Genomic DNA, 22,074 nt, shown 5'->3' with positions numbered 1-22,074 from the left:
CACACTCCCACACTCCCACACTCCCACACTCCCACACTCCCACACTCCCACACTCCCACACTCCCACACTCCCACACTCCCACACTCCCACACTCCCACACTCCCACACTCCCACACTCCCACACTCCCACACTCCCACACTCCCACACTCCCACACTCCCACACTCCCACACTCCCACACTCCCACACTCCCACACTCCCACACTCCCACACTCCCACACTCCCACACTCCCACACTCCCACACTCCCACACTCCCACACTCCCACACTCCCACACTCCCACACTCCCACACTCCCACACTCTCTAAAGTTGCTGTAAATTGACGCTAAGAAAGAAAACAAATGTGACTTGCTTTACGGCACATGATAATAGATTTCCTGGAAGCGGACAACTGTTCTTGCTAGTCTCCTTTCACGGCATGAATTACTTCATAGCATGCCTTTATTGGATTTCACAAGACTTGTACACAAACCACGAGAATTTGAACTTACACATGTATTGGCCAACCCGCTCGTGGGTTCATCATCCTATGTGTGTAGAGTGGAGCTGCCGATAACACAGCAACAAAAGGTGTTTTGCGTTCACTGTTTCAACAGTAACAAAAAATCACTTACAACAGTGGGGCGTATTTTTCGCCGAAAGTATGGCGACACACCTAAGTAATCGTCGATGTCACCGGCAGCTTGAAGACGTTGGTTTACTGTAACGTGAAATACACAGGTTGCACTCGTGTACTCCAAGATGAAGATCACATTCAGTGGTTTTGCATGTAGTCTACATAAGTCCACTCGTCGCGTCTAACAACAATTAGCAATTTCTCATCTGCATGGTGTGCTTTGCAGCGACGTTTGTCTTTCAAACCGTACAGAGTTCAGCTGCTACAGGCTCTTATGGTTTTGATAAGCAACAAATTTTAGAGCTTTTTTTTATTCATTCTAGGCACTGAAATGGAAGAACGAGCTAATTGCACCGGGCAGACCCACACGGATCACCACACGAACCGGCTATTTTCAACTGTTGCTAAAGTTTTAGAATCACTACGAAAGTTAAAATTTACCCAAGTTTGTATCTTCGTTCATGTAGAATATGTAGTATTTTGAAACTGGATGAATGTTTATCAAACATGACGATTAGCGGTTCATTTGAGTTACCTCATCTGTCTAGTCGCTCAGTTAAAACCACTAAGAGGCATCAGGATTGGTGACCACGTTGGTCAGGTACCCTTTGAAATACACCTGCACTGAAGGACAGAACTGTGGCCAAGATGCAGTACTGTGTACGAGGTCTGTTCTGATGAAAATCTTGAGCTTATGAAGGATGAGTTTCCTAAACGGGGAGAAACTACACAGAACGACCCATGAGAGAATAAGGAGCAAAACAGTCATGTGGATATAGAGCCAGAAATGCGTTCCAAGAGAAAGTGCACCCACTTCGAGATATTTCATATCTTTGACAGTGTAGCTTTCAGTCATTGAAAACACACATACGAACACTGCAGGCAAGTGGAAGGTTATGCTTGTACTAGTGTTTTAGCTCCACAGTCTAGAGGACAGTGAACTGCAGCACCATCATGTAGTATCTGCGTCACTCTTCGTACCACCGAAGGCGTCTTTAAGGAAGCGAGGCAGGAACATCCGCACGAAGTGCAGATATGCGTCGCCTGTGAGCTTTGTGAAACGAAGGTCCCACGACGTCCCCAATACTCGCCGACCACACAATGAGCATCAACTGGTGCTGATGGTTCGCTGCAACCATAGCAGAGGGATTCCCCATAGCCTAGGAGGTGCGTGTTGTGAAGGTTTACAGTTCCGCCCGTCGTGAAGGTAGCCTCATCTGTGAATACACGAACCAACGAATAAACTGTCGCCGCATAGGCAAGTCCGCAGCTACTAAAGCCTCCACGCGCTGCAATTTATACAGACAGCGATAGTTGTGGAGAGCTTTCCACACGGGCGTCTGGGTTACCCCCTGCTGACGAACCACCAACCTGATACTGACGCCGGGGGCACTAGAAAGTTCTTTTACTACCCCTCCAAAAGGGTATATCTCCCTTAGAACGCATTACTGTCGGCATTTCTGCATGGCCTTTTTCGCTCCTTAACCTGTTACGGATGGTTCCTTGCAGTTTATACCTATTTAGCAAAACCGTCCTGTACGCTGCCAAGTTACCCAGCGGCTTCACCGAAATAAGATCGCGTTGAATTAAATACCAGCTAGACAGCAGGCTTACTAACAAGAGCACTTGACAGTTTAAGCACTTATTGAGCACACACGGGAGCACAGATTGAACTGCCTGCCTCAGCAGAAAGTGCTGTTCTCACACTCTTAGAATCTTCTAGCAAATTACGAAGTCTCAGAACCTTCCAAAAATCACATAGCGCTACATAAAAAATGATCACGAAGCGAAAAAAGACGCATGATCCGCACGTCGCTACACAAATATAATCGCTATACCACGCCGCAGTATTCCACAGTAAACGCTATTGTCGGATTGATAGGATTCTTCGTATAAAGAAAAACTGCAGCTCCCAAAATACGAGAAATGTTAAGAACTGGTGGGAACTTAAACCCCGTCAATCGTTCAAAATACCCGAATTTTTATCAGGAACTAACGTGTGTCCGATAGTCGAAAATATGCTTGACTTTTCAGCTAGATGTCTACGGATTAACGGTACGCACTTTTTGCGCTACACTATTAAGACATTTTAAACAACGCCATTGTTAACAGTAAATGGTCCCGAGAAACCTGCAGTCGCCTATGAAGATCTCTATTTCCTTGCGTACTTTTATACGATACACCTACGTATGTAAAGGAAGATTGTCTCCGAGCATGTCAAAAACATTGGTTTCATGTAACATGTATCAGCCTGCATACAAATTCCTCTTTAAATTTTCCCGTAGTTAATGCAAACTAGGATCTACAAACATTCACAGCTCCAAGGAACACGTATACTGTTTTCTATTTGTGCAAGTGGTGACAGGTACACATATGCGATCAGCAGTTTTACGTTTTAACTACTCAGTCAGCGAAACGAATCCAGCAGCAAAGAGACACAGTAGTTACGTGTAGCGCTAGTGTCACGAGAGCTGATCTAATAGAGGAACGTCGCAAACCTCATCCGTCTCAACACCGTAAATTTTGCTCTGCGTGTTATCGTATTACAACTATAGTTAATTGTGCTTCGTATTTTCCGAGGAGGTGGTTTGGCAAAAGCGCGGTATTTGCCTGAAAGAGATGGGATACCGCCTAAAACGTTTATATCGATATTACGTGAGCCACTTTACTACGTGTTGGGAGGTGCGTCCTTATGGTACCACCCTTATTTCCCCATGGGCTAGAATACGCATCTGCATATCTTGTGCTTATTCATAATGTGCTGCTAATGTTCAGTAAGGCGCTGGGAAACAGTTCCAACAGGGCCGAAGTGCGTTATAATCCGGCGTACAAACTCTCCCGAGGCCAGGGCCACCCCCCTGTCCCGTCGACCAGAACGCTGCGCGTTAAGCTATAGGAGCAGAGCCGAGAGGAAACCTGCTTTAGACCGCGAAAGTTAGGCCGAGGAGTGGCATTCCATTTTTTACACAGCAAATGTAGCACTGACATTTTGCTGCAGTATCTTTAATGCTCAAACCTAGGCACGAAATAACCTGTCTAGTAGAAAATGAGACATCCGCTTAATAATGTAGTGGCAAAGCGGCGTTGCCAGAGAACCTTCGGCTTTAACCGGAGACACGTGTTACGTGTTCATTTAACACAAGAGGACAAACCGATTACGCAACAAGGTCGGAAGCAGCGTCACGCATCTTATACCACCGGGCAGTAACTGAACCGGTTTGTTTTTAACTCCAATCTGTGCTTCGTCAACAACCTCTTCTGATGAAAGTGATTACATGCATTTAATCTTTATTTTTGGAAACAAAAAGAAATCAAGTTGTATAATGGAGGATCCATGGGCTGACCTTTATCGCATGCAGTTTTATCAGATTCTGATTTGATTTAAATAAGTAGAGTGGTATCCTGTCAGAGTTTTCTAATATTTTTATGATTCAGAGCAACATTAATAGCACAACGAAGCGAAGAAAGGAAGAGACTGAAGCATCGGAAATGCGCAAATTATTTCTGGGTGTATGTGGAGTATTGGCAGAAAGTCTAATCACGACATTGGTGCTCATGTCAGGCACTGCAATGTTACAATATGTTTCACGTCTGGGTGAAGGTATGTTGACACTCATTTCTCACAGGTATGATATTTTGACAATCTCTTGCACACCCGCAACAAATTTAACTCCATTGTTCTACAATCTTCCAGCACCGATGGTAGAGGTCTTTTCAAACAGAAATTCAGTCATAACATGAACGTCGAGGGGATTATGCCATTTAGTAATAACGTGATTCTAACCTAATTATGTGCAACAACTATCATTGTTAGGTGTACAGTTTTTAATTATATGTACGTTATTCGCCTCCAGAAGTTCAAGGCTTAGGATATGAGTTATAGACGTGACATGCAAGAGACCAGTATGAGGACGTTACAAGGGTCGTATTAACTGCGACCGACAGCGACGTAGATGTATTGTACGCGCGCCGAGTAAGCCAGCACAAGGGCACACGTACCCGGGGTAAGCCGCCGCTCCCACCCCCCCCCCTCCCCCCTCCAGCTCTCAGGAAAGGGGAAAAAAATCGTTTACTCATGTGTTTTTATTTCAAGAAAATGACATTCGTCCATGTTACTCAGGTTTTTGGCAGAGTCGGAGCTGAAACTTCTATAGTTCATTGGTAGTCGCCATTAGTCTGCCAAAACATTAAAAATACTCCCTACCCCAGGTCTACGCCTCGCTACAAATTATCGTATGGGCACCCTTGAGCCAGCAACTTGCTCTGTATGGAAATAAACACACTTATACATAACTTAGGCTTTCAACTTAGTCTAGGACACTATTCTAGAATTACATTAAGAACAGTTGCCATCCCCAGGTTCTTTCCGAAGGGTTCCCCAGTTGTAAGGCAAGGGCCAGATCTGAAAATTTCCTTCCAATATTTCCCAGTGAGACTTTCTGCTCACTTCAAGCTCTCCTGGTGTTTGAAAAGATGCTGACTCTACAATGGGTCAGAACTAACAAGCCGCTCTATTTTTAGGGGTAGAGAATGGAAAGCGTATTTCAAAATATTGATCAGGTGCGAGTAACACTAGCGCGATTATTTTGCCTGTTATCGAGATTTATATTGACAAGATATCTGTTCCAAGGATTCCAAGACTTTCGAGAGTGTTTTAATTTCTAGTCTGATATTTGATAAATGATAAATGTTTTCATATAATGTAATTACAAATTAATTTTCTAATTTTTCTTTTACTTGCACTGTGAAAACTTTGTTCTTGCCAAATTCCATGATCCTACGTATAGGCAGATGTACCCTATAGGTTCTAATGAGTCTGCTACTATCGAAATATGTAAGAAATGGCGTATCTTTTCATTGCATTGACTTCGAATTTAATGTTTCCTATACCTCAAAGGGGCCATATACTTTAGTATGTGACAAATTTCAACTTCATATGTCTACCTGTTCCTGAGAAAAAAGGGTTTTGAACAGACAGAAAAAGTGACGCTACAATGGTTCCGTTTTTAACGACTGAGTTACGAAATCCTAAAAACAGTAACCAGTATGGCAATATCTGCCGTCACAGATTATCGATGATCTCGCAGGCAATAATTGTAAAGCTGGAAGTTTTAGGCTTCTACGAAATATAAAAGAAAGAATTACAGTTGCATGTGGTAAGAAGTGCCCTCCCCCATTCTTCCTTAATTCAAAATATCGCCTTTCCGTGACTCCTTTACCTACAATCCTAGTCTGCCACGCTATGTCTTATTTAACACGTACATAAAAAGACCGAGAAAAACGAACGTCTCTGAAGGTGGAAACTGGTTCTGAAGTCTTTTAGGTGCAAGGTCGGCTGGAGAAACTACTCCTAAATAGGTCTTACATCTGCATAATCCATAAGCCACTGTTGTGAATGCAGCCACTCCTTGGGCTAGTCAACACTCAAATGGAGCAAGGGAAGGGAAAGACTACTCCGCCTATATACTCAGTCTTCTTGTATTTCCTACGCAAGGTATACGATAAAGGCTGTAGAACTGATGTGTAGGCTACCTGGAACACCAGTCCTTCATTCACTGAACACAGTTGTACGAGAACGTCGCCTCAGAATGATTACAATTTCGGTTTGCTGAGTATCTGTTATGCTTTCTTAAGAAAGGATTGAAGACAAGGATTACGATTTGGCGTCTCGCTGAATACGTAGTTATTAGACGATTTTATACTTTCGTATGGGCTACACTCAACTGTTTGTCCTAGCAGGGCGTCTCTGATATCATCTGATGTCTATGTCAGACTCACTCCAAAGGACACCAAACGCTGGAGCTTCAAGGTATTACCCCAAGATATCTGACACATACCAGAAGGTTACCAGTTTTTTTTTTAACTCTGATACTAGTGAAACGTCACTCCGTCTCGTTTTCGGAGCTTTCAGTGACTCCCCCGTGGTCGTCTCCGGAACGTACAAGCTATTAACGCGGGGGACAAGTTACGCGCGGTAGTTTTCCGATGTTTAACTAGAAAACGTTTATTAATGGACCCAGATAAATTCTCTGCAGTGCTGCACTTATAAAATAATCTTCATCAGGATCGCCAACCTCTGTTAGATTCCTGAAACAAGTTCACGGGGGCGACAAATTGCCTCGAAAATCCAACAAGAATTAATTTTAAAAAATTAAATGACTTTACTGTAATTCAAAATATTTCATTTTAACATAAATATACTTTTGCATCCTACCGAATCAGTCAAAGCGATGATGCCACTCTTCAAGTACTTCAGAAACCAGGTGATTATAATATTCCACTGCTTCTTCTGATGAAAGTGATTACATGCATTTAATCTTTATTTTTGGAAACAAAAAGAAATCAAGTTGTATAATGGAGAATCCATGGGCTGACCTTTATCGCATGCAGATACAGTTTTGTCGTATGCAGCGATGCGTTGACGTAATATAAAATTATTTTTTCCTTTTGGGCGTTTTTGACGAACTTTTTAAAAAATTGCATGAAACTAACATTGTGTACTAATCGGCAGTGTCTTCTAATGCTTGGTAGTAATATAGCTAGTTTCAGAAAAAACTAGCAAACCATCATCTTACCAGAACAAATTGGTCTGACGTTACTGGGTTTCGGCTCAGTTCGAAAGGCCCTTTGGGCCAATTAACTTCTTTTCAGGATCATCAAAAAATCTAAGATTCATTACTACTAACAATATTCCAGACCTAATTTGAAGTGCCACTTTCGAATTAATCCAAAGGTTGTCTGCACCACTCCATGTGTTGTTTTTGAACAGGAGAGTTTATGTGGATTCCTCCGACAACGAAGTTTCCTCACATCAAACCGCTGACGTAAAATGTTTTGAATTTGATATTACCAATGGCCAGCGTCACTCGAATAAATACATAACATGTCTGTTGATCTTCAAGCATTGTTTGAATAGTGGCAATATTTTCATCAGTAACGTCAGTACTTGGGCATCCTTCACGAAATTAGTCACTGAGACGAAACCAATCTTTTTCTGAATTCCCTGCACCAATTATAAAGTGTTGCCTTAGATGGGACTTCTTCGCCATATGCATTTAAAGCCGATCTTTTCGTTGTTTAAATATTTAAAACCGTAAAAAATCACAGGCCAGAAATGTTCTCTAGTGAAATTAATTTTTCGGTGAACACAAATTCTTTACTATTAGAGCAAACAGAACGGACTAAGCAGCAATCAACTTTCAAAACAGCAGAAAACAGCTGTCAGAATTATACAAACAAATATTTTCAGATCTAAGGATTTCTAAAAATTTTCAGTCTCTCTCGCAAACTCATCACTGCTCCAGAACCAATGATTAAAGCCCTGTAGCTATCTAAGGTTCCCAGGTCTGACCAATAGACTCGAAAACTTGAGCATATGGCCAGGATCTTATTGTTCCGCTCTTGCAGAACGTCATCAACAGGTAGAAGGATGCTGAAGTTTTGCATGCTGGTGGGAGGGGTGCGTACACCAACCCTCCTTTTGCAGGAATATTCGGCGGCAGCTCTCTCTTCCATCTAAAGACGTGGTTAGACTCTAGTGTTCCTTCCAGTGGTTGAGTCGTAGCGATGAAGCTATCTAGATTTCGATCTGCAGACTACAGCATTATTATGTGGTGGATGACACGGATCATTAATCTGCTTTGCCTGCTCCGCATCGGCAGCAACGACCTTGCCGACAGTGTGGGAGCTATTCAAACAATCGGGTAAAGTTTGTGGCTGGGGTTGGCTGTATACACCCCGACAGGACTTTTGACAGTCTCACTGACTGCAGTGTCACCTGCTTGGCGTGAGCAGATGCAACTTAGGCGTGCCCTGCATCAGACACACACCCCATTTTCTTTGATTCATCACAATATGGACTCGCGAATTTCGTAATAAATAGCGAACAGCGAGAGCAGAAGTTCTCAGTATGTGAAAGTGGTGGCTGTGAGCTTCCTCAAAACATTGTTCCTTTACACTGACGTTCAGATGGTGTTATGGCCATATTTATTGAAGGACAGTGTGTTTTGTAGAGTAATATCCAGATATACACGTGCTGGAAAACACTGAAGACGTTTGGCCTGCTATGTGATGACCAATTCGTTCCCAACTTTCTTATTCCGTAAGTGAAATGCGCACGCCTCAGTCTTGTCGGGATTTAGCCTCATGTGATTGACCTCTTAATGAAGTCCAAGCGTATCCACCTCTTCAAACTTCCTCCGTTTGGCAGCCACTGCTGTATCATCAGCATAGATGAAATACCTGGAGTGTTCTGTAATGATCTGGTCGTTGTTGAAAATATTATGGCTATAAGGAACAGGAAAGAACCTTTACGTGGACAGTGCTTTTGTACACGCCAGCTGCTCTTGTTGCCCTGAAAGAAGATCTGACATCTGTTATGCATGAGAATGCTTATCAGAGATGTTACTTGGTAATCATTAGCTTGTGGCGTATCTTCTTAAAGGGGGGGGGGGGGGACGTCGTATGCGAAATTGCAGTACTTTGAAGGAAACCTTTTAAAGTCTGAAGTTTTCAAAACAATATAAATTTGGCACAGTTTAAGAAATGTTATGTGTACACATGTAAGTTTCATATTTATTGACGTCACACTGTTTTAATTAGAAATAACACATTTTTCCAAAAAGGAGAGTACAAATTGTCCTTTCTTGAAAAATGTGTCCGCACGGAATTAATGCCTTTTTACATAAAGTTTGGTAGACCATTATTGCAAATTCCTGTACAATAGAATCTTGATAACTTAATTTACTGGATTTTTACAGCTCTCCAAATACCTGAAATGCACCAAATTTTAGGGCTTCTCTTACACAAAGGTCTTAATATTGCATTAAATTAAAATTCTTTTCACAGATAGTTTCACTCTAGTAATAACTAATTCTATGCCAAATTTAAGAATTCTAACGTCAGTGGTTTGTGAGGAAAAGGTACATAAAATTTCCATAATGTAGGTTGTGGATAACCTGAATAAAGATCTGATACTGATATTTGCCTTATCTTGGCGAAGGAGTGCAAACTATATGCATACCCCTCTTTATCATCAAGCAGTTTTTTCTTTGACACATTGGGTTAACCTGGTTTTCAAACTGAGTGGAAAAAACAGCTGCAGCAAATCATCTCTTCGTAGCACTTGTTTTCTTGCTTGAAGAGACGTCTTCATTCACAATTATTGAGCTAGTTTTCAAGTTGTCCTTATGACATCGAGAAGGAAGACATTTGCTAACCTTTTTAAACACCATTGCGAAGAGGAATGCTGCAGATTGTAATAATAGATCCACACACAACTTTCGTAAGAATTACTCCTTTGCAACCACTTATAAACAAACAGCAGAAACCAAAGAATACAACATCAGTGACAAGAATGTTATTCGAAATCGTTTTTAACTAGCAAACAAATAGACAGTATTGTAGCTATCCCCGATGTTATTCAGTCTATATTGAGCAAGCAGCAAAGGACACAGAAATTTGCAGTAGTAATTAGGGTCCAGGGAGAAGAAATAAAAACTTTGAGGTTCCCGATGACATTTTAATTCTGTCAGAGACGGCAAAGGACTTGGAAGAGCAGTTGAACGGAATGGACAGTATCCTGAAAGGAGGATACAAGATGAACACCAACAAAAGCAAAACGAGGATAATGAAAAATAGTCTAATTAAATCATGCGAGGCTGGGGGAATTATACTAGGAAGAGAGACACTTAACGTAGTAAATGAGTTACTATTTGGGAGGTGTTCAAAATAGGGAGGATAAAATGTAGGCTGGCAATGGGAAGAAAAGGATTTCTGAAGAGAAATTTGTTAATATCGGGTGTAGCCATATAAGGAAGTGAAACATGGACACTGAACAGTTTAGACAAGATAATAGAAATTTTTTCAATGTTGTGCTATAGAAGAATGCTGAAGATTAGCTGGATAGATCGCGTAACTAATCAAGAGGTACTGAACAGAACTGGGGAGAAGAGAAATATGTGGTACAGCCTGACTAAAAGAAGGGATCGATTGGTAGGAGACATTCTGAGGCATCAAGGGATCACCAATTTAGTACTGGAGGGAAGCGAGGAGAGTAAAAATCGTAGAGGGAGACCAAAAGATGACTACAGTAAGCAGATTCATAGGGATGTAGGTTACAGTAGTTACTTGGAGGTGAAGCGGTTTGTGCAGGATATAGTAACATGGAGACATCAAACCAGCCTTTGGAGTGAAGGTAACAACAACAATTATCCGCATTTTGATTCCACAAGTTTGTAAGAAAACGCTGCAGGAACACGTAGTATGAAGAAATGCAGAACAAGAAAGGGGCGTGGCTCCGTGAAGCTTTTGCAATTATTTTTATCACACTTCGTAATGTGAATTGGGACGTAATATTCAGGACTGAAATTTCAATACAATGTAGTAAACGAAGAGTCAATAAAAAAATTTTCGCTATTTTGGTCACTTTAAGCAACTTCCTGTGCTTGATGGTGCCGTAGGCAGCTGTTAAGTCGACAAAGGCAATGAGTTCTATCAATCGAAAACGTTTAGAGTTGATTACATACCTGAGAAGGGATCTAAACTGATCGTATGTTCGCCGTCTGTCGACAGTATAGTTTTATCGATACTTTCAAAGACTTCAAAAGGGAGAAAAATCAATAGTTCACTAGTTTGCTGTGAATATTTTCGTGACGACAGGAAAATAACGCTACCAAATAACTTCGAAAATTTTACAGTTTAACAGATAACACTTTAAAACTTTTCGCGTTAGTGTCTCTTGACAAAATGTGGCGTTTCTGATAGAATGACGTCTGTTGTGTTGAGCTTGGACGGAAGTTCCAAACATTTATGGAAGGACGATATTTACGCTTCTTTTAGCGTAGGGTAGTTCCGATGTGTAAACTTGGCGTTTGTATTACCGGAACATTTAGAGTCTTGGTGCGCAAAGTCCGCTGCTTACTTAATACGAGTTTAAGCCCTGATCATAACCGGGTGTGCACGCGAGACACGAGCGCTGCAGTGTGGACTTACGCGCGCGCCTTATGATGCACGTGCGAAAAGCTAACACATTCACACCGGGGTGTCCCCTTGTTGCTGTCCCGACGCCATGAGAACGAAACGATGTATTGGGATATACCTCAACTCAGAGTGCGCCCCGTCGAATTTGTGTTTGTTACAAATGCTACGTCATTGCCGACATCAATAATGATCGTTAAATGCCTAGGAGTAATCGCTGGAAGCAACCTAAAGCTACTGTCCACATAAAATTAATTATAAGAAAACATGAAATGCTAACGTTTATTCGAAGAATCTTAAGGAAATGTTATTCATCCACGAAAGAAATGGGTTACAAAACACTCACCAGACAGATTCCTGCGTATAGGTTCATCAGCCTGGGAGCCATACGAGACTGGGCTGGTTACGTTAGACTGAACTCCAACAGGAGATTATTAGTGTATCGAAACATTTACTGTTGAAATTTCTACAACTTACACATCATGAAGAGTCAAGCAACAGGACAAATGCCTTACTTTCAAGAAACGTGTAACAGATGTAGCGAAGGAAGCAAGTTGCCTTATATCCCTAAATAAAAGGTCATTTCTAATGAAATCTTACAGGCTGATAATACAACCAGTAATGTTGGACACCTGCCCCATTTGGGGTCTACGTATATAAAAAAAACTTCAGGGTGTCCAAAGTAATACATTGGAAATAATATTAAATGCTCCATGGATTATTAGAAACTCGACAATCCACAATGACTCAAAAATTAAAACTGTTTCAGAAGCGATTCGCTCCATATTTGAAGGCATTCACACCAAGCTTCCTTACTCAGTTAACACTAATGCGACAATTATGCACGAATGAACAGACGTTGAAAGTTGGTACTGTTACTTCGTCAGTAACACAAAGTGAAGCTAACGTACAACACCGTGAAATTTGAACTCATTCATGTATGTCACAGATCAGAAATTGTGGTAACTAACGTTTTGTAATGTAATAACTAAACAGTGTGTAATGTAAAATGTGTGTAACGTTTTGTTCTTTGTTCAATAATTAAGCATGTTGTTCAATACTTACATATAAGTACTCTTGTAAACTTGCCATTATTTACAATTATGAACTATATAGTCATTACAAAAACTTGAACCCATCTTTATATATTCATCTCTGTCTTATGTTGGGGGAAGGGACTGTTACCTTCATGGTAAAAGTTCTACCCCATAACTAATGTTATGCTAGTTATACAAAATGTTTGTGTAGTTGGGTGTAAGGGCCCTTGGGTAAAATCTCTACGATATGAGAAGTTCAGCAACATATTACACCCTCCCAGTTAAGTCTTGCGGAAAGACCATGACGAGGAAACAGGGGTATCGAGAGGTTTACCTACAATTATTCTTCCCACCCACGATTATCGAATGAAACAGAAAAGAGGGATGCCAGAAGTACCCTCCGACACACAACGTAAGTGCCTTGTCAAGTATACTAGCCGATGTAGATGGTCGGCAGAAATCTTAGACTACTATGCCAAACGAAGTTTGTTCGATACCTGTTTGGTCCTCCTCAGTTTAAAACTGTGTGCAAAAAGTACCTACGCGTCCTGTGGTACTGTCTTGGCGCCAACACTCTGGTAACCCGTAACTCGCCAGATGGAAGACACATTCGTATAATTCACAATTGAACCGTAGCTACGGTAACATCTGTAAACCCAACCAATCTTTGTCTACAGGAGAAAGAGGCTCGGAACGTGAAGGACAAAAGCAGGTATTGTTTATAGCCCTCTGTGTTACGCCGGAAACAGCTGTAAAACTGATGTGTCGTAAAATTATTCTCTCTCTCTCTCTCTCTCTCTCTCTCTCTCTCTCTCTCTCTCTCTCTCTCTCTCTCTCCTCCCCCCCACCGTTTCACCGTAGGTCGTTCCTAGTCTAATTTCAAATTAAGTCGCACACACTGGCACTGTGCATTTTCATTGTTGCTCTCGCTGTATTCAGTCGTACAATTGATTTGATGTAGCCCACTGCGATCGATCCTGCACCTACAGGGATTTTTTCCACCATGTACAAATTCTAGGGATTGATTGATGAAAGAATACGGAAATTCGTGGTTTCCACGATACAGAACATTTACTCAGTCATACATTGTTACAGAGATTGCGATCTAATACGCGATGCAGCATGCAGCGACAGTTACAGTATGTGCTGAAAATAGTTTCCTTGTGGCTCAGCACATGTGTGAACGCGCCACAGCATGTTCTGTCTCACACGTTCACATCGGCCAGGCTGCATCCGAACAGTGCCAAAGGCAGCACGAATACGCTGCTCCAGTATCTCCACATCTGGAATGGCTCTGCATACACAATACTTGTGAGATGGTCCCATAACCAGAAATCGCACGGGTTGAGATCGGGTCAGCGAGCAGGCTATGCAACGGGCCCCTCTCGTCCCATCCAGGGAAGACACGATGGGGATGCGTCCGGACGTTTACGGCGAAGTGGGCTGGAACAAGATTGTAGCAGCCACATAACCCTTCGAATCGTCAGTGGCATTTCTTCCAGCAGGGGAGGCAAAGTCACCCGCAAGAAACGCAGATAGTTCCATCCTGTTAGGCGACGTGAAGGAGACTGGTTCCAAAATACGATTGCCACTTATTCCGGGCCACACATTCCAGCTGCACCGATGCTGATGATTCGCTGTCACCACACCATGGCAGTTATGCATACTATCCTAACGGATGACTTATGAAAGTCGAAGATACCACTCCGCGTGAAGCTGGTCTTACCTGTGACTAGGTTGAATGACAAATCCCAGAACCGTGGTTGCCTGATAAAAAAGTGACAAAACTGCTCCCAATGTGAAAAGTCGGTCTGTCGCTAGTAAGCCCTGCACAAGCTGCAAGTGATAAGGGAAGTGACAATTGTCATGGAGAATGTTCCTCACGGACGTCTGGCTTACACCGCACTGGCAGGACAATTTCCTGGTATTGACACGGCGGTCGCCTTCCACAGTGCTTATCACTTTTCCCTCCAAGTGAGGTGTTCTAACATTTCGGGTACGTGCTTCATTATTTCCTGTTTCCTGAAACGAACCTGTCTCAGACAAACGGCGAAACACTGTTGAACGTTGAATGCTGTGGTGGTTGTCGTGGATAGGCCTGATGCAACCTTGCTGCCCGCCAATTGTCTTTCCGTAAGTAAAGACCGTGTCGGCAAGCTCTCGATTCGAATACAACGTGTACAACGCTGTTTCACGTGAACTACAAGGTGATTCAGCAAGAGAAGTGAATATGACAACATTATCAATTACTATGGCAGGAGAGGCGGCTAGAGCATGACGTATGAGGAACAGAACCACCCTCTAGGAGGAAACCATATATACTGTAACTGGCTGCATGATACATCGCGTATCAGACCGCAGTCTTTCTACCAAAGTATGACTGAATAAATGGTCTAGCATGGAAACCATGCTTTCACAGACGTGAGTTAATTAGACGGTGGTTGTTCCATATCATCTCATCGATCATGCCCAGAGTTTGTACACGGTGGAAAACATCGCCCTGTATATTCATACTCAGCAAACTATTGTGAATTGCAATGCATCACATATCAGGGCTCATTCTCGCTTTATTCACGTGTAGATCGAGGAAAGAATGACTGCTTAAATGCCTGTCTCCGAGGTCCGGGTTGGGGTTGGGTTCTTTGGGGAAGGAGACCAGACAGTGAGGTCATCGGTCTCCTAGGATTAGGGAAGGATGGGGAAGGAAATCGGCAGTGCCCTTTCAAAGAAACCATCCCGGCATTTGCCAGGAGCGATTTAGGGAAATCACGGAAAACCTAAATCAGGACGGCCGGACGCGGGATTGAACCTTCGTCTTCCGCGATCCCTGCGGGTACGATGCATAAGGTGTTGCAGTATGTTCCTAGACTCGTCATTAAATACCGTTCCTTGAATATTTATAACTATGATTTCGCGAAATAGTTGACATACATCTTCAATCAAGTGTCAATTCGCGTTTTTCAGCTCTACCGTGGATCAAACAAACCCGTCACCATTGTGCTCTCCGTTGTATATGTCTAGTATCCTCAGTTGCTACTGATTATTGTCAGTCATCTTAGCACGCTACATCTACTGAACTACGACTTCATTTTCTACTGTGAAACAACATTTCAAGGCTCTATTCCACTTTCCAGATACTATTTTGCTCATTGCGCTGGCATTCTCACCCATAATTGTGTGAACACAAATTTTTGTTCCACTGACGGTCTTAAATGAGACATTTCTTGGGCTTTTGGGACTCGTCCCCTGATAAAATTTTATAGCAGTAGTTATTCAAGGCTTCGTGCATTGCCATTCGCGCAGACTAGAGCGTTCAATCAGTATCTGCCTTTCCGCGATTTTTTTGTCTACTCTGCAATAGGCGCTTTTCCTTCAGAAGCTCCCTGAAACTGTACGCCATCTGTAATTGTTTTTCTGCTAGAAACTGGTTTTCTGGAGCTCTGTCGGCTATTCGTTCAAATTCTTGCCACCCTTCCTCTGTTTTCACTGCCTGAAATAAAAGTTTGTAGCTTAATCCTAGATTACAAAACCTACAAAACAAGGCATTTTGTACCTAATTTAGTATGTAACATACCAATGGAAATCTTAATTTTAATTAATTAATGCATACTTACAAATAAAACTTCCTTCGAACAAAATGTGAAGTACTAAACTTTACGATGGTTTAGTAGCAATGTAACACATTAATTCCCTCCCTCCTCCATCCCAACACTCCCCCCCCCCCCCCACTTAGTGTTGTATGTCAAGTCAGAAACGTGAGTCTTACTGAACATTTATACTTCTCTGTTTACTCTTCCAGCAGGGTAATTCTTCATCTTGGTGCTAATTATCAATGCAAATGGACCTGTCATTACCGATCCCATTCTCTGTCCTCCAAGTGGTCAGGTCTGTTTGCAGTTAAGTCTAGTGTATTTCCATTATGGGCACCATTGCGAAACTATCTAGTCAAAGCAGCTTGTGGAGAAAGCGTTTACACCTGTTTCGCAGGAAGTTCTGTCTCGTCTGCCATTTATAAAGTAGTTATTTTCCCAAACAACTGAGGTATGATTAAATCTCCAAGCATGGCCTGGAAACATATGGAGCAGGGAACAGATTTTCTCTGAAGTCATCAGTGAGTTCTATATGCTATAGTTTAGGGGCCAATAGGAAGATCTAACTATAACTTTCAACCCATTCTTGATGGTTATTAATATCCATACAATTTCGCAAGAGACTGCATTTTTACCTCGGCTGGTATAAAATTATTCTTTATTTCTAGAAATACAACACGTGTTGTTCCAAGGGACCTTTTAATATTTATACTTGCTCTGAAGATCCCGTGACTTAATTTCTTGCTTTAGCCAGCTCCCAGTGTTTGGTTTTATGCGACCCCATAGATTTTCAATAATGCTCAGAATCCAGACATTTTTGCGAATTCTCATCGATTTGGTACAAGTATTCTTTGAGTCCTCTGCAGAAATATTTATCCTGGGCGACATTACTGGCGTATTGCTAAGCGATATTGTTTCATTTTATGAAACTATTTGGTGGTTACTTTTACTGAGAGTACTGGACATGTGTCCTTGGGAAGCAAGTTTTGCGTTTTTCACACTGGGAAGACGCACTCCCGGTGTGGTCTCAGGGCCTTGTCGGCAGAACGCCATCAGTGAATCATTACGAGAGGCGAACATTCCCAGTGAGACGGACAGGTTTTCACATAGGGGAGCAGAGCTGACACCTCACTTGGCTGAGGTCAGTGGGCACCGTGCCGCTACTACAGTCTCCAGAGAATAACCGAGTTCGATGCTTTTGCCTTTTCTGCACGAACATCATGCTGCCCAGCTAGCGTGACAAAAACGGTGGGGTTCACTCCGAAATTCTGTTAATCCGACCTAATTGCCTCCGTGCTTGGTGCAATGAAGCAAAGTGAAAAGAAGCCGACCAGTCACTTCAACGACCCTGTAACAACCCCATGTTTGTTAATCTGAGTTTTGTACACCAAGAGTGGGAAGTTTTTGCTGCGTTCCTTTTTTTTAATGGAATAAGCGATATTCTCGTGTTTCAATATCAATAGCAATGGGTCGTCGCTCGATATAGTATTTTTCGGGAAGTTTGCCAGTTGAGGGCCGCAAACTAAGGTTCTGGGCTATTCTGCTCGAGTCCACCGTACTGGGCATTTCCTCTGTGGGCTGCCGTCTGGTGCTGATCAACACACACTAGCTATTGCGGGGGAAAAGTGTCGCAACTGCAGTAGTGCGAAACACTTTCTGAACAACTCGTCACTTTGTTACGTTGGCCCTCAACTTGTGCTGCTTAATTTGTGGATTCTTGTTGTATGATTAACTGATTTCGCGAGATGCCCAGATGAACAGATCTTGTTGCGCTTTCCCCGTGCAGCCTTCCACCCTTTTGGTACCTTCTCACAGTGTTAGCGTAATTTTAGCGTAATTTTCTAATTTGATTCGAGTTTCAGGTAACCTTTTTCTCCGGTAGTTTTACAGCGATTTATGTCAGTCATTAGAGTAAATATCAATCTCTTGCGACGCACTAATAATAAATAAAATCCAGTCCACATCTAAGCTTGTTCTCACTGTGACGGCGTTATCGTTGTGCAGTGGCCAAATTGAAACATCAATCATTCAGTGAGGGTAATGAGCATTGCAGTTACTCGTCTCGTTTGATTATAAATCTGTTTATTAGCTAGGGAGAGCTGTGTCGATGTCCCCTAGGATTCTAAGTTTTCTGTGTGTTGTTTCACGAGTAGTCGACTAACAACCTTGCAGTATTCAGACATGAGCAGCAACATTCATACCGTAGATCATTACGAACGTTTCGCCTGGTTGGACGGAGCGCCGTCTACTGTTTAGAAACCTATGCATTCTGAAGTCAGCTATGCCGGTAGCTGCCTCTTGAGTAATTCACTGCTGGCTCCTGGAGGGAGACACTGTAGCTATCAACTCTCTGTATTGTCTCGTGGCCCGAGTACCCAAACAGAACAGCTTTTTATAGTATACCTCATGAGCTATTTTATAATTCAAGTGCAATTTGCAAATTCACATTGCCGAAAAAATACGAAATAACAGAAATCGAAAGAGGTTCTCTATTGAGTGTTAACGCTTTGCAAGTCACTAGCTGAAGGGCGCGTTATAGGTGTTAACGTAAAAAAAAAAATCTATTTTCATTTTTATTGCATACACCAAAATATTTGTCAGGAAAAGTTGTTCGAAGTAAATACCTTTTGCAGTTTGAGTTATTACGTACTGAATTTTGACTATCACCTCAAAATATTCGACATTTTCGTTTAATACCCTGAATATTAATATGCTAGGTGAAATTTCTACTGTCAGTGTTTAAGTTTGTGTGGCTCAATTTAATTCTGGAGGGAATCAGAGTGGAGGTGAGGTTTTGATGAATTGCAACTCTACAAAAACTGCATTTTACGTAATTAAAGCGTTAATAAATGTATGTAAGTAGTCAGAAGTAAAGAGACAGTGTTAAAAAAATACGGAGGGGAGAAGGGTTGCAAGAAAAAGAATCTACAGCGTAACATCATGGATATGTTTTAGAAGTGAATGACGTGAATTTTGTATATTTTCCTGGAATTCTTTTCTCTGCCGTCCACATTTTTGTTTGTGTATGTTACTTTCTGCTCAAAACCTGCTCATGACTGAATGAAAACTTGAAATTAGGTTCTTTTTGCAACCAGCAGTCATCCAACGCACTAGTTATGTAATAGTTTACGCTAGTAAATAGAAATTTGAAGTAGAAACTTTAAAAATAGTTTCTAAAAATACTTTTGTTTCCTTAGATCGTGTTCTCCAAATATTTTTATGACTAAATCGTTTCACTATTACCTTTTCATACTCTTTCAGAGAATGCATGTACAGTAAATCAACGATATCAGACTAACTGGTATCACTCAGTAGCTATAAAGCTATTATGTTGGTCACCCTGCATTTTTTTTTGACTGAATTATTGTTAACGGTATTCTTATTATTTTTTTGAGCCAAAGCTAGAGTAAATGGTAAGAAGGTTTACGGAAAATCGTATTTTAAATGCTCTGAAATAATTACGTTCAAACCTAACGTTAACGCAGCCCTGATATCGCCCTTGAAGCTTGTGCGCTCGCTAGCATGACATTGTACAGCAAAACTGCTGTCATCTTGGCACTTTGCGTCGCACGTACTTCGAGTGTTTACTTGAATTAGATGAAAGAAACCCTCACTACAAACTTCAGGTAATTCGTTACCTGTAATGCAAAAAGTGCCCGTTAGCCCGAAAGAATCTCAAGTTCTAAAAATGTCCAAACGACGTTTCATGGAAATATTCATCTTTTACTGATAATCTTTTCAAACTTTCCGTTTGCAGACTAAGTAGCGATCCTTTGCCGTTTTAGAATCTTCAGCTAATCATCCTCCGACAGTTTTTTTTTTGTAATATGTAATAAAATGAAGCTGATTATTTCTCTAAAAGCATCAGGCGATATGTTTACAATTATTATCCTCATTAACATTAAGACAATAAACACAGCATAATTTAATAAAAGGTGAATCTTCGTTAAATCACCACATAAGCAAATTCTTTCATAAGTATCAGTGGATCGCAACAAAACGTTATAGACTGGCTGTCTTAACAGCTATATTGTAGAGAAGACGCGGCGGAACGCCGGAGCGTTCCATACAGGCAATGGTTGTGTCAATATCGGGCAGACAGCTGCCGTTACAATAAGTGTTAGAAGTACAAAGAACGCTTCAGTAATCTGAAGCACGAGGTGTGCTTAGTTGAGGGCTTTGGGTGTTAATGAATCACTATTTCGAATTTCATTAATCAAGTTGAGTCATCCTGGCAACAATGCTCTGCGGCCGCTTATCCGCGCATGCGCTAGGCAACCCTTGTTATTCTGGCTAGAAGTACACGTCTTCTGAATGCAGTTTTAATCAATGTAAGCGTGGTGACAATTGTTAAAGTTATGCACCGAATCGCCGCAACACTGATTTATGGTGGCGAGAAAATGAATCACACGTTTCATAGATGCGTGCAAATGTTCAGTTTTTGACGGAGGCAATTTTCTCAACTCTGTAGATTACTTCTCGCCACAAATTTTCCTCTATATCTCCAATCATTCGTTGAGCTGAATGATGATTCCACGAAATGTAGTTGATGGCACTGACAATACAATATACACTGGCAGGTAAAAGAAGCATCATTATTACACTCCTGACCTAACTACGCGAACTGATAAGTTTTTTTTTTCCACCAGTAAAAGCAGAAATAATTGCCGACACACTGTTGCAAATGTAAGAGTAATTTCTCAATACTGATGGACGTACCACACACCAAGAAAAAAATCCAAAAAGTGCTTCACTTTTACTCACCCTGGTATTAGGCAGGGTTGGGATTCGGCAAGTAAAGCGCCCCTCTCGCGGGCAGCCAAATCGACAAACATGTTGACGTTTCTACCGCTCCTGTCATGTAGAACGCTATGAATGCACTAGGCACCTGCGTACGGTGTCACTTGCTGATACCCACTTGACTCGAGCGCCACACAGTAGCGCAGAGCGCATGCGCGAACAGACAGCGCTGCTGTCGAGCGTTTCTAGCAACAGAGGCTGCAGCTCGTGGAGGGGGATTTATGTCATTAGTGAAAGAAACGTTGTTGTAGGATATGAGTGGTTGGTGAAAAGCCCTGTTGCGTTCCATAATTCTGGTACCAGAGTATCTTCCGTGTACAAAGTTGTTAATCATTTCTATTGATAAGCTTTCTCAGTTAGCGCTCCCGAATTATCATCGTAATTTCATACGCCCTAGATAACATAATGAATGTATATAGACATTCGCTATCGGTACTCGGGCGACAGCTCGTTTCACTTTCCCTACATCATTTCTCAAACACTTTGGAGTGAAATGTAGCGTGTTGACGATTGTAAATCAGAAGTGACGAAACTAAACGAGATTCTGTGTCTGAGATTGTGTAGAAAGGAAAGGAGTTATGTAATTAAGAACGTATTGATTTCATTTTCTAATAAAACTAAACGAATTAAACAGTAGAAACTTATGATCATAGAAAATATGAGTTCGGTACTTGCTTACTTAGCTGTGTCCACACTTCATTAGTGTAGAGGAGAAATGCTTTTCTGAAGCTTTTTAAGTAATAAAATGTTAATAAAATCATTCAAAACTGGACCAAAAACGGAAAAAAGCAGAAACTTATGCTGGACCAAAAACGAAAAACAAAACAGAATGCTGGGATGAATAAAATATATTGTTGGTAGTTGTATCCACAATTTTACATTGGAAATCCTGCTGCGTGTATATGTACAAAACGTTGGTAATGTTATTTTATTAAAAAACTTAACTCCTCCTTGCCCTACAGATACGTTTTGATGCTCTGCTTAATCCATGTGTTATGCGTTGATCCTTTTCAACACCAATGCCTTTTGTTGCTAGTAGAATATAGTAGGTTT

General features: G+C 41.6%; 1 protein-coding gene across 1 annotated transcript in view; it reads right to left on the bottom strand.

Annotated features, from left to right (window-relative positions):
• The window catches only part of LOC124789432 (protein FAM166B-like), a 297,284-nt gene extending 276,160 nt beyond the window's left edge, over window positions 1–21,124 (bottom strand). Inside the window, exon 1 of the mRNA XM_047256776.1 lies at window positions 20,986–21,124. Within this exon, the coding sequence (XP_047112732.1) occupies window positions 20,986–21,056 (71 nt within the window). The 5' untranslated portion in view covers window positions 21,057–21,124. The remainder of the gene's footprint in view (window positions 1–20,985) is intronic.
• Between the last annotated feature and the right edge of the window lie 950 nt (window positions 21,125–22,074).

The sequence above is a fragment of the Schistocerca piceifrons genome, chromosome 3, assembly GCF_021461385.2.
Source record: "Schistocerca piceifrons isolate TAMUIC-IGC-003096 chromosome 3, iqSchPice1.1, whole genome shotgun sequence".
NCBI classification, from domain to species: domain Eukaryota; kingdom Metazoa; phylum Arthropoda; class Insecta; order Orthoptera; family Acrididae; genus Schistocerca; species Schistocerca piceifrons.
This window is presented reverse-complemented; position numbering and strand designations above follow the sequence as displayed.